This window comes from Sapajus apella, unplaced genomic scaffold (assembly GCF_009761245.1).
Source record: "Sapajus apella isolate SASKATOON/1434 unplaced genomic scaffold, GSC_monkey_1.0 scaffold2, whole genome shotgun sequence".
NCBI classification, from domain to species: Eukaryota; Metazoa; Chordata; class Mammalia; order Primates; family Cebidae; genus Sapajus; species Sapajus apella.
The window spans coordinates 41,890,872-41,904,917 of NW_022436942.1; the positions used below are offsets into that span (position 1 = coordinate 41,890,872).

The 14,046-nt window shown below is 36.4% G+C and overlaps 1 protein-coding gene and 1 non-coding gene across 8 annotated transcripts in view; both read left to right on the top strand.

The window, feature by feature from the left end:
• Nucleotides 1-14,046, top strand: part of TMTC2 (transmembrane O-mannosyltransferase targeting cadherins 2) — a 444,929-nt gene that overhangs the window by 333,772 nt on the left and 97,111 nt on the right. For all 7 annotated transcript variants that reach the window (XR_004274687.1, XM_032296952.1, XM_032296962.1 and 4 more), the window contains one exon: nucleotides 12,092-12,173. Coding sequence is in view for 6 of the 7 variants with exons in the window: in XM_032296952.1 (XP_032152843.1) it covers nucleotides 12,092-12,173 (82 nt within the window). In the remaining variant the exon portion in view is untranslated. The remainder of the gene's footprint in view (nucleotides 1-12,091; nucleotides 12,174-14,046) is intronic.
• LOC116527886 lies at nucleotides 2,239-2,344 on the top strand. The gene has a single exon (XR_004258773.1). It is a non-coding gene; the product is annotated as a U6 spliceosomal RNA (small nuclear RNA).

A 14,046-nucleotide genomic window follows, 5' to 3' on the forward strand; every position in this document is an offset into this window, starting at 1 on the left:
ACCCTGGGCTTCACGCAGTGTTTCTGTTTTTCTGCCACAGATATTTTACCTACATAGAGGCACTACTTTTGTTTCTGCTTCAGTTTGTTAATCATGCAAATCTTTTAATTTTTAGATCAAGCATCAATTCTTTTGGAAACCTTCCCTGAGTACTTCCACTAAATCAGACCAACTGCTATAAGTCAAATGGCCATTGATTGTGTTTGTCATACTCTTAGCACCTGAAGTTTCTCGTGCTTCATCAGGGCAGGAGTTGTGTCTGCTCTTTTTATTTCTTTCACTCTTCTTGCCCAGGCTGAGAGTGCAGTGGCATGATTTTGGCTCACCGCAACCTCCACCTCCCAGATTCAAGTGATTCTCCTGCCCCAGCCTCCTAAGTAGCTGGGATTACAGGCATGAGCCACCACACCTGGCTAATTTTGTATTTTTAGTAGAGATGGTGTTTCTTCATGTTGGTCAGGGTGGTCTCTAACTCCTGACCTCAGGTAATCTGCCCATCTCGGCCTCCCAAAGTGATGGGATTATAGGCGTGAGCCACCATGCCCGGCCCTGTGTCTACACTTTAATCACCATTTTCATCCTAGGGCCCAACACTGCACTGGGCACATGGTAGGTGCCCAATAAATATTCATCGGAATAAAAGGAATCAATGAACACATTTAATGTATTGTGAAAATTTCACTGTTTTACTTAAAAGCAGACACTTTGGTTTGTAATTCAGGTATGAATTATATGCATAATTCTGAAGTCTAAAAAACAGCCTATTTTAATATCTAAAATGATTTGCGTAATTTAAAAATAAAATTTTAGGATATACTTGTGCTGTAACTTAATTATAAATTTCATTCAAACGTAATTTCTACTTACTTTACCTTAGATTCCTCAGATGTTTTAATGAAATGTCTGAATACTCTTCTCATCAACTGAGATTATGGCTGGTTAAGCCTTATGGAAAGATGTTGGTTTTAACTCTACTTTGAGCTTAGTGTCATGTCATGATATAGCAACTTAAGTAATTTTCCCAGATAGAGCTTAAGATGTGGTTGTAGCCTATCAAATTATCTCCACTGAAATGTTACTACAGTGTATGTGGGTGACCCTTTTAAGTTTGAAGGGAAAATATACAAGTGAACAGATAATAGAAAGGAAATTAAAATGGTAACATTACAGGAAATCTGAGTAAGCTAAATACCTTCATTTATGTAGTATTTTTAGAAGTGAACTATGTTGTGTTTATACATTAAAATCTAACTTTTTTTGTTCATAATATCAAAGCTGTGTAGAAAGCAATGGTTCAGTTCGAATTCTAAGAATATCAGATATTTAATATGTATTTATGAAAGGTGAGTTATATATAATTTGAAATGGTTATTTAAAATGAGTTCTCTATGTATGTTTACCTTTTATAATGCTTTTAATTATATTTTTAATTGAAAACATGATTAGAATGTAAGTAGGTGAGTTTTTTGCTGCTGTTTTTCCCATTTTCCCCCCTTCTTGGCATTCTTGCAAGTCTTCTCCTTTTACTTTCTTCTCATTGAAAGGTGTCAGATTTCCAATATTCTTATGTCTTGTCAACTCTCGGTCTGTGGCACCCTATGTAGTTGGTGTTTCTGAATTTCTTCCATACTCTTTTGTGCTAGCATCTCAATCAAACAAAACTCTATCACTCCACTACATATGCACCTTCCTACCAACACTTGCCTTCATACAGTCTTTCCCATGTGAATAAATGATACCTGCCTTCGCCCACGTATAGCAAGTGAAAATTTGTGAAGTCAAATTAGATGGGCATAGTGGTGTGCACCTATAGTCCCAGCTACTTGGGAAGTTGAGTCAGGATGGTCAGTTGAAACCTGGAGTTCAGACTGCAGTGAGCTATGATTGTGCCACTATACTTCAGCCTAGGCAGCAGAGTGAGACCCCATCTGTAAAAATTTCTTTTTTTTTAATGTGGAGTCATCTTTGACTCTTCTTTTTCTGTTATATCCACACCTGTTCCACTGGCCACTTGTCTTCAGAAGAAGTCCTGAATCATTTCTCAGTGCATCCACTGCTGTCACTTTTGTTTAAGCTGTGGAGTATTAACCTTTTAAGAGGTCTTCCTGTTTATTGTACCCCCTACAGACAGTTTTCTACCCTAAATCTAAAGTGTTTTCTAAAATTTCTAAGTGAGATCATATTGTGGCTCTATTTCAAATCCTCCGTGATGTTCCTTCCTTATCAAAAGATATTCCAGGGCTCAATTCAGCAGCATGCACACTAAAAGGGAAAGGACACAGAGAAGATTTCATGGCTCCTGTATAAGGAGGCCACATCAACTCATAAAGCATTCCATATTTGCATAGTTCCCAGATGCTGTTCTACCCTTTCTTGGTTAACACCTAAGCAAATAATATGAGGAAAAGCAAAACATGTGACATTCAGATTGAAACAAATTTTCACTACCAAAAAGAAAAAAACAGGAAAAAGAAATTTCAAGCTCCTTGCAGAGCCTACTAGGCCCTGCACAACCTGGTCCTTCCTGTCATAGTCCTGACTCACAATTTTTTATGGGATTTGCTCAAATGCTGCATGATGTTTTCCTCTATAGGCCCCAAAACTCCAAATGTGCCAGATGTTTCCATGCCCTGCTTACTCCCTTATGTCACTCCTCAAATGTCAGTAAAGGCCTTCCTTTGTCACTTTATCACCTCCCCCCACCCCACCAAGTTGTGCATTGCTCTCTTCTGCAATATTTTTCACAAAAGCTCTTAAGATTGACTGTGTTACCTATTTATGTGTAAACTAAGGATTCCACCACTAAAACTGTGAGCTGCACCAGGAAGAGAGCTTTGTCTCGATTACCAAGGCCTGGAACCCAGCCTATCACATAGCAGGAACTTAATCTGTTGTTATAGAGTCAAACACCACATCTCTGAAGCCTTCTCTTTCATTTATCAGTTGTTAGATATACTGTGGACCTGAGGCACTTATTTTGATGACTAGCATAGTACATTTTTTTAACAGTCTACACTATGTGTGTTCTTCTCTGCTCATAAGCCTGAAAGATCCAGTGACTAATCTTTTTATTCACCTTTGAAATCGCTATAGTAAAATGGTCTAATTATACAGATGGTGCTATTAAGAAAATGTTATTGGGTTATAAACTATAATTTACAGCCTGCTTATTTCATTTAGCACTGGATCATGTAGAACTTTTGGGGTTTACATAATTTTCTACAAAATCATTTTAGTAGATACATTGTATTTCACTGAAATGATTTTTGGTTAATCAAGTTCGTGTTGGTGGACATTGAGTTTGTATGAACAATACTATAATAAAAATGAATAGCGACTTATTTGTATTTACAGGTATTTTCTTAGGACAAATACATAGAAATAGAATTAGTTGGCCTAGTGTGTCTGTGATTTAATGCTTTTCATATGTGTCAAATTTCCCCCAGGATGTTTTTGTTACATATTACTGTATTTCAACAATGTGTTGTTTGAACACCTGTTTTTATGAACCCTCAGGAATATTGAATTCTCTCATTATTTGGGAAATTTTTTGATAGATGAATAACATCTCTTTATATCAGTTTGCAGTTTAGGTAGATCAAATACATATTTCTTTAGAAATTCTGGCCATTATTTTTTGATATTTGAAAACTGTTCATTTGTGCCCTTTGCTTATGTCATGTGTCTGGCTCCCAGGCCAGAAAGACAGCTGAGTATGAGATCCACTTCTGTATCTTGGAGGGAAACTCATTCTGTTGCAGCCTTTTATTCCCACTTTTTCAGTCATTTAATTTCAGCCAGTTTTGTGACCTCCTCCTTTCCCATTATGCCTCTGGGAGGCTGGGAAGGAGGTGTCCTGGCCATCTGATCTAAGCTGACACCACCTTAAAGGCTGATATCTCTTCAGTGGGACTGGGAATGGGCTTCAGGGAATCTTTGCTTAGGGTGAGAGTTCTGGCTGTGGAGTCAGCCTTGTCCTGGGCATGCCACAGAACCACTCCTCCCTCGTGAGGGCTCTTCGCCTACTCTGGATATTGTCCTTGAACAGAGTGAAACACTCCCTTTGTCCTCTAGCTGCCCGTGGTGTCATTTGATGTAATTTTTCAATGTGTTTAGGTCCTATGACACTATAGGTGCCTTTCAGCCAGCCTCTGCTTTAGGATGTTTAGGAAAAGAGGGCACAGAAGACCTGACGTTTATGGAAAGCAGGACTTGAATGACAATCCCAGGAGGACAAACACTAATATCAGTTAAACTCTTCAGCCAGATCATTTCTGTATCAGGTAGCTTTATTCTATAATTTTTATTCTGATGTTTATATAGTATTTTATTATATTTTAAAAGCTTTCTAGAAGATGTACTATTCTAGCCCTAAAAAAAAAAAAAATTAAAGTCATGGTCACAATTTGGGTATCTGACAATTTGATGGGGAAATATTCTATAATATGCAGATGAACTGTTTCCTCATGAAAGTTTCCACTGCCCCTGCCCCTTTACTTTGCCTCTAATTAAAGTTAGCTCCAGCTCATAGTATATCACATTGGGGAGAGGCTATTATAGTTAAATGGTTTTGTATGAATCATCTTGGTTTGTAAGAATAAGTTGTACTTTTAGCGTTTTTTTTTTTTAGTGATTTTTTTTTTTCTTTAGAGGAAGATATTTTTTTATCCTGAAAGCATATTATATAAAAATACTGTGATGCTTAAAAAGACTCAGATACCAGAATTTGGGAAGGGTGCATGTGTGGTAGCGAGAGGGGGAGATGAAGAAGGGGATGTTGATGGGAACAAACATACAGTTAGATAGAAGGAAAAAGTTGTAATGTTCAATAGCAGAATATGGTGACTGTAGTTAACACCAACATATTGTATATTTCAGAATAGCTAGAAAAGAGGATTGGAAATGTTTTCAGCACATAGAAATGATAAATATTAATACTCAAGGTGATGGACACCCCACCACAACATACTCTGACTTAATAATTACACAGAATATCACATGTAACACATAAATGTGTACAAATAGTTGTATCAATAAAAATGTTTTTTTAACTTTTTTTTTTGACTGTAGTAATCAGTTTATTACACAGATTAATCATTCTTGAACGTACAAGCTCCAGAGGAGCAACTGGGTCTTTAAATAAACACAAATATTTCCATCAAATGAATTTTCACCCTTACATCCAAATAGACCTAAGCAGTTAAAAACATAATTGTCAAGTAATGTTCCTTTTATTTGTAGATGATGGTCATCACAAATTAATTTTTACACCCATTTAACTATAATGCATGGTTAAACAACATGTTTTTCAAACTACACATAAGCTTTTGGACCTGTTTTATCAGCTGCTTCCTTTTCATATTTGTTGTTAGTATAGAGATACATTTGAATGTGAAATGAAAATGTGATTTGCATTGGTTGTGAAAAATAACAGACACTCATAATTGTCAGAAATTCCCAAAGAGTAAACACCAGACATATGGAAGTGGCTGCTAGAACATACTACAGTAAGAGACTGTTCCTTCCCCAAACTTGAAGCAGCCTCTAAATAAAGAGTAGGGCCACTGAAATGAAATTCTCTGGTTTGTTCTTCATTTTATTCTAGTTGGTATTCCTACTGATGCTGAAGGTATAGGTAGTCCCCAGTTAAGGTATAAATACTTGTTTGAGAATGTGAGCTAGTTTGGAAAGAACTCTTTTTATCATTTTAGAAACCTTAGTTGGTATAACAGTTTTCAGATATGAAATGGAGGAGTTACTACTTTGTTCACAGCTCTATAATTTACTAATAACATGTAAACATAAATAAGTGAGTAGCTGCTATAAGCTACTAAGTTATATAAAGAAAATAGGGCTATGCATGGTGGCTCACACCTATAATCCCGCCCCTTTGGGAGGCCAAGGCAGCCAGATTACTTGAGGCTAAGAGTTCGAGACTAGCCTGGCCAACATGTTGAAACCCCATCTGTACTAAAAAATACAAAACTTAGCTGGGTGCATGCTGTAGTCCCAGCTTCTCGGGAGGCTGAGGCATGAGAATTGCTTGAACCCACCAGGCAGAGGTTGCAGTGAGCTGAGATCGCACTACTGCACTCCAGCCTGGGTGACAGAATGAGTCTTTTGAGACTCTATCTCAAAAAAAAAAGAAAAAAAAGGAAAGAAATCATAGTACCCTATTTTTATGTGTTGACTGGTTATTTATAGAATACTTAGATGGCTATAGAAGAAAAGGTAAAGATTGATGTTAATTTATAGAATAAGATTAATGCACTATTTGCATTCGGGGAACAAAGTATATATACATATATTTATATATAAATGTATTATATATATTTACATATAAATGTATTATATATTTATGTATAGTAGAAAAAAACTATTTTCTCCTATTATACTCTCAACCTAGAACATTTATAACATGAGTGTCAGTGGGGTAATTCCCCACAAACCAAGCCATTGTCCAGCAGACACCAACAGGATGCCCTCATATTAAATTCTGACACTAACCAGAGTTAGTGCAGACCTCGCAAGTTAAGGACTCAGTCTCACAAGACTGCTGCCCCGCTTTAGGTGCCAATCCAAGTTGTAGGTTTCCAGGTTACCCACAACTTCCATACAACATGACTACAAATTGGAGGTTCCCAGGACCCTCTTCCTGAGTTCAGTTTGCTACTGTGGCTCACAGAACCCAGGAAAACAGATTACTTACTATTACCAAATTACTACAAAGGCTATTTTAAAGGGCACAATTGAACAGCCAGATAAAGAGATACACAGGGGGAGGTTTGGAAACGTCCTCAGCATAGAGACTTCTGTCTTGGTGGAATTGAGGTGTGCCATCCTCCTGCAGTGTAGACATGTTCTTGTTCACCAGTGCAGAAGCTTTCCAAATCCTGTAAGTCGGGGATATTTATGGAGGCTTCATCATGTAGGCATAATCAATTATTAACTAAATCTCCATCCCTGCTCCTCTTCCCAGAGAATAATGGGAAGGGCTGGAGCTGAAAATTCCAAGTTTCTGATCATGGCTTGATCTTCCTGGTGACCAGCCCGCATCCAGGAGCCTATCAAGATTTGCCTCATGGAACCCCACCATTACTAGTAAGTGAGATTCTCAAAGTGGGGAAATGAGGAAAGAAACCCCTCTTTCCTGTCTCTTGTCTCAAAGAAGGAGGAATAAAAGTTGAGACATAGCTTGTATGAGCTCAGTGGACTGAAAGTTAAACCACCCCCCTCCCCTTAAGATCTAAGATGATTAAATTGTTCCCTCTATTGTTCCCATTCAGTCTTACTCAAACCCCGATGCTTACTTCATCGATCAGGACCCCCCTCACATGTACTTTCTAAACTGTAAACCCAAGACCCTTTCACATGGAATATCTAGAGTCGTAAGCCTATATAAAGGCAGAGGTTTCCTTTGTGAGACAAGCTTGGCTGTTATAAGGCAATTATGCTATCTTGCTCCAGGCTGAATAAATCACCCCTTCCCCCCAAAAAAAAAAAATTGCCTCATGAAAACAAAAGACACTCTTATCCCCTAGGAAATTTCAAAGGATTAGAAGCTATGTGTCAGGAAACTGGAGTAAAAGACCAAATATTAGAGCAAAAGATTCTCCTAGCATCCCTATAGCTCAAGAAATTACAAGGATTTTAGAAGTTCTGTACCAGGAACTGGGAATGAAGACCAAAATACACATATTTCTTATAAATTGAAATATTAAAATTTTTATATTTAAAGATATATAAATATATATGCATATTTACATAAACACCCAAAGTCATAATGCAATGCAACAATGTAAGGGCTTGGTGTCTTCAGGTGTCATTTAGTAAAGTATTTCTGAGTTGTGGTTCTCAAGACATGCTACAGAGGTGGGTAGTTGATGTAATACATAATTTCAGTAAAGATAAGGGACAAAAGTGTGAGTATAGTTTACTTTTTAAAAATAAAACAATTTAAGCTGAAGCCATAATAGTCTAATTCTTATATTTAATATTCCTGCTTGCTTTAAGGAAAGTTCTAGAAATGATTGAAGAGGGGCATGTGTGTGTGTGTGTGTGCGCGTGCGTGCATGTGTGTGTGTGAAAATATGTATTTTTAAGTTTATGTGTTTTGTGGTTAGATAAACCATTGATCTGTCAGTCAGTCATTGAGAGAGATGCTGTTTGCTTTACACACCCACTCAGCTGGGCACCTGAGCTGAACAGTGGTAGTGGCATCCAGTTTAACAAAGAAAACAAAATGAATTAGCTTAATACTGATCCCATGATATAGATTAAGGCTAAACAAACTTTACTGAATATTTCTCTTACATTTATGTTTTATTGATGCCAATCAGAGTGGACATGACCAGGCAGTCTTCTAATTGGGATGGTGTTTTTTTTTTCAAGAGTTTAATAAATATTATTTGTTTATAATACTCAATACTCTCTCTTTTTCTTGATTTCTGAACCAGTTCATGTGTCCAAACATGTCAACCAGTAAACAGCAAGAGTAATAACGCTTGTTTGTGCAGAATGCTGACGTAATCTAAAAGATACCAGGAAAAATCTGCTGAGAAATGACTTTTTCTTCACTTCAACCACCAACCCTCTAGAACAATAACAGTTAAAATAGTAAATGTGATTAAGTATAATATTACCTCTTCTTCATGCTTTCCTCCTATAAACCAACAACCTTTATCCCTGGTTGGCTTATGAATTTGGTTGACTTTTAATTTTATATACAGTAAGTACTCACTTAACATAGTGGAAACTTTAATAAAGCAAAAGAATGTACAGCAGTCCTTGAAATAACATTGTTTTGTTTAATGATGTTTTGTTATAATGCTGATAAAGGGGGAAAATGGTTTAATTATACATCATTTCACTTGAAGTTGCTGTTTCTGAGAACCTATTGACCACATTAAGTGAGGGTTTACTGTACTCTCCTAAGAATTTTCATTTTTATCATTTGGCACTTGGCTAAATAAATAGTGGTCAAAGCAGAAAGGTGGATTTTTGTGTGATGGTACAATATCTCCCCTGGAAAGAATGTTCTGGCCTTCAGCGTGTCTATTTTGCGTCTAGGAAAGCATGAGACTCATTGCATTTAAAAACTTGGTCCACTGAGCAGCCAGAGACTACTGTCCATTGAGTTTTGCTGCATGTTTTTGAAATTTCATAATATTGTTTTGCCAGTGGACTATACAGAGAGATTTTACTACCCTGTTTATTGTGACATTGACAAAAGAGCCAGTTTCTCCTTTTTTGTTCTTGAAAACTTAAGTGAAAGTTTCCTGTTTTAATCTTTGTGTATGACATTTGTATAGACACTGCTTCACTGATGATAGCTTTCATTTTATATCTTTTTCCTAAAGTATCATTTTTTGCAAATTCTTTGTATAGTGCTTTCCAGTGATGATCTTGCCAGATCACCCTGTGTTTGGGGGCTGTATATAAAATAAAATACATTATTTGCCATTTATAACTCTTCATTTTTTGCATACTATTAAATATATATATGTGTATGTATACATATAAAATAACAGTTAACATTTATTACAAACATATACGTAGGTAATATGAAAGTTAATTTATATGTATCATATCAGATAATTCAGTAATCCTAGGAGATGCGTTTTATTGTTAAACTTTTAAAAAATTAAGACTATTTTAGAGTAGTTTTAGGTTTATTAAAAATTAAGCAGAAAGTACAGAGTGTTCCCATAAACCTCCTCACCTTCCTACAACCCCAGATATACAGTTTCCCCTATTAAGATCAACTTACTTTGGTGTTGAAGATTTGTTACATTTGATGAGTGAATTAAAGTCTATAGTTTATATTGCAGTTCGCTCTTTGTGTTGTGCATTTTATGAATTTGAACAAGTGCTTAATGCCATGTATCCACCATTATAGCATCAGATGGAATAGTTGCATTGCCCTAAAAATCTCGTGCCCTGCCAGTCCTCTTTTTTTTTATATATCAAAGAAATTATAGCTATGAGATGAAGTAATTTTCCAAGGGTCACATAGCTAAACAAGTATGGGAGCTGTTCTGCTTCCCTAGAATCTGTGCTTCTAATTCATACATTAGGCTGCCTGATTTGTTACAGTTATTAAATCATTTAGGGAATCCCAATTGGTTCCCTACTTTTTGTTTTTAACTTTATGAAAGTGTATGCATAGGAAACATTCCGTCTGTACTTTCCTTTGAAGTTAAAATGTTATGGGAAACATTGCAGAGAATTTAAAAATTTTAATTATTGGTATTTGACAAGACTTATGATTTAAAAAGGAGTTACTGAATAGAGTAGCATTACTAAAATGATAGAAGAAATGAGGAAGCCAGTTGTCTGATCATTTGGTTATCACTAGCTGTAGGTGGTAGAGATGGCAGGCTATGTCCTAACTACTAGAATAATGAGTTAATGAAGGAGGTAGTAACTGTGAGTTTTTTAAATGAAGGAATGAACAAAAAGAGAGGGAGTATGTAGAAAAGAGTCAAAGCTGCATAGCATGTAATACAACTTGTCCAACCCTCAGCCTGCAGGCAGCATGTGGCCCAGGATGGCTTTGAATGCAGCCCAACACAAATTCATAAAATTTCTTAAAACATTCTGAGATTTATGCATGAACCTTTAAAAAAAAAAAAACTGATCAGTTATCATTAGTGTTAGTCTATTTTATGTGTGGCCCAATTCAATTCTTCTTCTTCCATTGTGGCCCAGGGAAGCCAAAAAATTGGATACCCCTAATGTAGCATATTAGGTTAATTATATACCTTTAACTTTAGAAAATTGATCTTCATAACAATAGTTTTAAAAGTATATGCAAAGTGGGCTGGGCGTGGTGGCTTACACCTGTAATCCCAGCACTTTGGGAGGCTGAGGAGGGCGGATTACCAGAGGTCAGGAGTTGGAGACCAGCCTGACCAACATGGAGAAACCCCATCTCTACTAAAAATACAAGAAATTAGCTGGGTGTGGTGGCACATGCCTGTCATCCCAGCTACTCAGGAGGCTAAGGCAGGAGAATTGCTTGGACCCAGTAGGTGGAGGTTGCGGTGAGCTGAGATTGTGCCATCGCATTCCAGCCTAGGTAACAAGAGTGAAAGCCCATCTCAAAAAAAAAAAAAAAAAGTAAGAAAAAAACATTGCTTGAAGTTTATGTAGGTAAAGAGTATATAAATTATTTGTCTTTACCATAGTCTGTGGCTTTGGGCACCACCCAGTGCCTTGGTATCCTTCACAGTCACTGTACATCTTCAACCCAACCATGCCAGACAAGATAGAACTGCTCCAGGAAAGTGCTTCTTAGGGGTCTTCTCCTATCTTGTGCCACCCCTCTGTGTTACAGTGGAAGTAACTGTGGTTCAGAGGCCACAACTAGGTGAAGAATGTATACTTTTAGAATCTGTTTAGACTATGGTGTTCTTTCATGAAAAATCAATTTATTGTATGTAAATGTTCTCCCCTATTTTTTGCTTATTTTCTTTGTGCATATGATGGTAATATTTACTTAAAATTACAACAAAGAAGGTGACCTAATTTTACATTATTAAACCCTGGATTACCAGAATTTTAGTCCTGAATAATAGCAGTAAGGATAAATAGTAGCTGTTTGAGAGTCATCAAATTGTGACTCTTGTCTGCATAAAGTGAGTAAGGCCATTTAAAATGGCCACAGTTCTTTACAAGGAAGAAGAAGGAATAAAGAGGAAACAAATCAAAGGGAGAAAATAAAATGGAAAATGACAATAATATTTCTTCAAAGCTGTCTTGTCTTTCTGGTTTCTCTGAAACCTTTTTTTTTTTTTTTTTTTTTTTTTCTCTCACTTTGTCTCTTGCTTTCCTGGCCTGATCTTTTTAGTGGGCCCTTCTCATCTTCTGTTATATATTCCTCATGCCTTCCAGGGTTCGGACCTCAGTGTTGTCTCTCAACACTTTTTCCTTGATCATCCTCATTTAGATAAGAACAAAATGTTTTTGTTTTTGTTTTCCTTTCCTATCATGATTACCAAGTAGACATTTGGCTACTTCAGTTAGGCCTGGGCAGTGAAGAATCCCTCATGACCTGTTACTGAATCATCCACTTTCTCTGTTTTTCAAGGGTCGTAAGAGTGAGGCTGAAAAGCTCTTCTTGAAGGCTATTGAGCTGGATCCCACCAAAGGAAACTGTTACATGCATTATGGTGAGTGGTTGATAGTTTTTTCCATGTCCTCCACATTTACAATATTAATGTTGATACAAGATCTAGGTTTTGCTGATAACATTTTAAGAGGAGATGGACTTTGTTATTGCAGATTTCGCCTCTTGTTATATTCCTACCTTCTCATTCAAAACAGTCCTGTTATAAGGGCTGCGTGTTATACTTTAGTAATTTTATTAGGACTTTAACAGGGATGACATTGGACAGTTGTTTTTTTCAAGTTCAGTGTGGAGTTTAAATGAGATCTCATCAGGAAAGCATCTATCTCCTTGCCTTATTCATAGCTTATAATAAAACATTTGCTTCTTTTTCATTCTAAATGATAATGTATTGCCCTTTGAGCATGTCATTTTGAAATTTTAGAAGTTTTCATTTTGGCTTAAAAAATCTTGCTTTCTGGAAGATATGGATGTACACCAGCCTGTAAATGCCAAATATCGAGGCCAAGGATAAGCTGTAAAGGGTACAAAAAATGGCTGTCTCATTTTGTTTAGCCTTGGCCTTAATCAGTCTAGAATGAGGTTACATAACAACTCTGTCACACTCTGCTCTGTCATTAGTAGTGAGTGATGTGTTTAGTGAGGCGAAGTATATAGCCGGTTTGGTATTGTATAAGATGTGCTTATTTCTACCAGATTTGCAGTTGGAATTTCTTTTATGGAGCCAAAAAGCATTTACTTTTGCTGATCCCTTGTGGGGGAAAAGTGGCTTTTTGATCACTGTTGGCTTTGATGCATTAGTGATGATCAAGTAATAAACTTAAAAGTGGACGGAAATTAAATATAAGGAGCGAAAGCTAATGTATTAGTAGAATATTTAATTCCTTTTCCCAGTTTCCAGCTGTAAAAATGAATCGGTGACAGACTGCAAGTGTAGAAGAATAGAAAAAATGTTGGAGATACTCAAACAACCACAAATCCATGTTTTAATTTATGTTATTGTGTGTCTATGTTTACAAACCTAGGATTGCAGCAGATATCTTCCCAGCATTAATGCAGGATGGTACAACTCCTGATTTTGTCTCACAATGCCATTGTAATGGCATGTTAAAATAGTAGTCAACTAATTTAAGTTAGTGACAGATTTTATTTTTATTTTTATAGGTTTTCCTACTGAAGTACTTCAGGATTTTCTCATGCCTAGTATTTTTGGGTACCTCAGCTGTCCATGAAAGTAATTTCATGGTGATTTTCCCTGAGTACTAAAGGGCTGCCTGTCATTGCGTGTTATAAAATAGGAGATTTTTTCCCCTATTTGCTGCCTGCATTTCATTTGCCTCATACTAATTCTACTTACTGCATCTTCTAAGCTTAAGTATAATGTTATGGAAAATATTATATATAGGTTTTTCACAATCAATTTCATTAAACATCATTGCTCCATTTGAATTGCAATTTCATTATTTTATTAATTTTAAAAGTTGGCTCCTTTGTTAATCTGGTTATGTCCATCTTCTATCTTATAAAAAAAGTTATTATGATTCTTACATTACATTATGCTCCTAAAATATTATTTTCCAGTGGTAATACTAGTAGGTGTTTCTCCCTTAAGAAATTTTTGGATTTAGTTGAACAGAAAGTTCTACAAACTTTTTTGTTTTTTTTGAGATGTAGTTTTACTCTTGTTGCCCAGGCCGGAGTGCAATGGCGAGATCTCGGCTCACTGCAACCTCAACCTCCCAGATTCAAACAATTCTGCCTCAGCCTCCCGAGTAGCTGAGATTACAGGTGCCCGCCACCGTGCCCAGCTAATTTGTATTTTTATTTTTTGTATTATTATTAGTAGAGACAGGGTTTCACCATGTTGCCCATGCTGGTCTCAAACTCCTGACTTGATGTGATCCACCTGTGCCTCA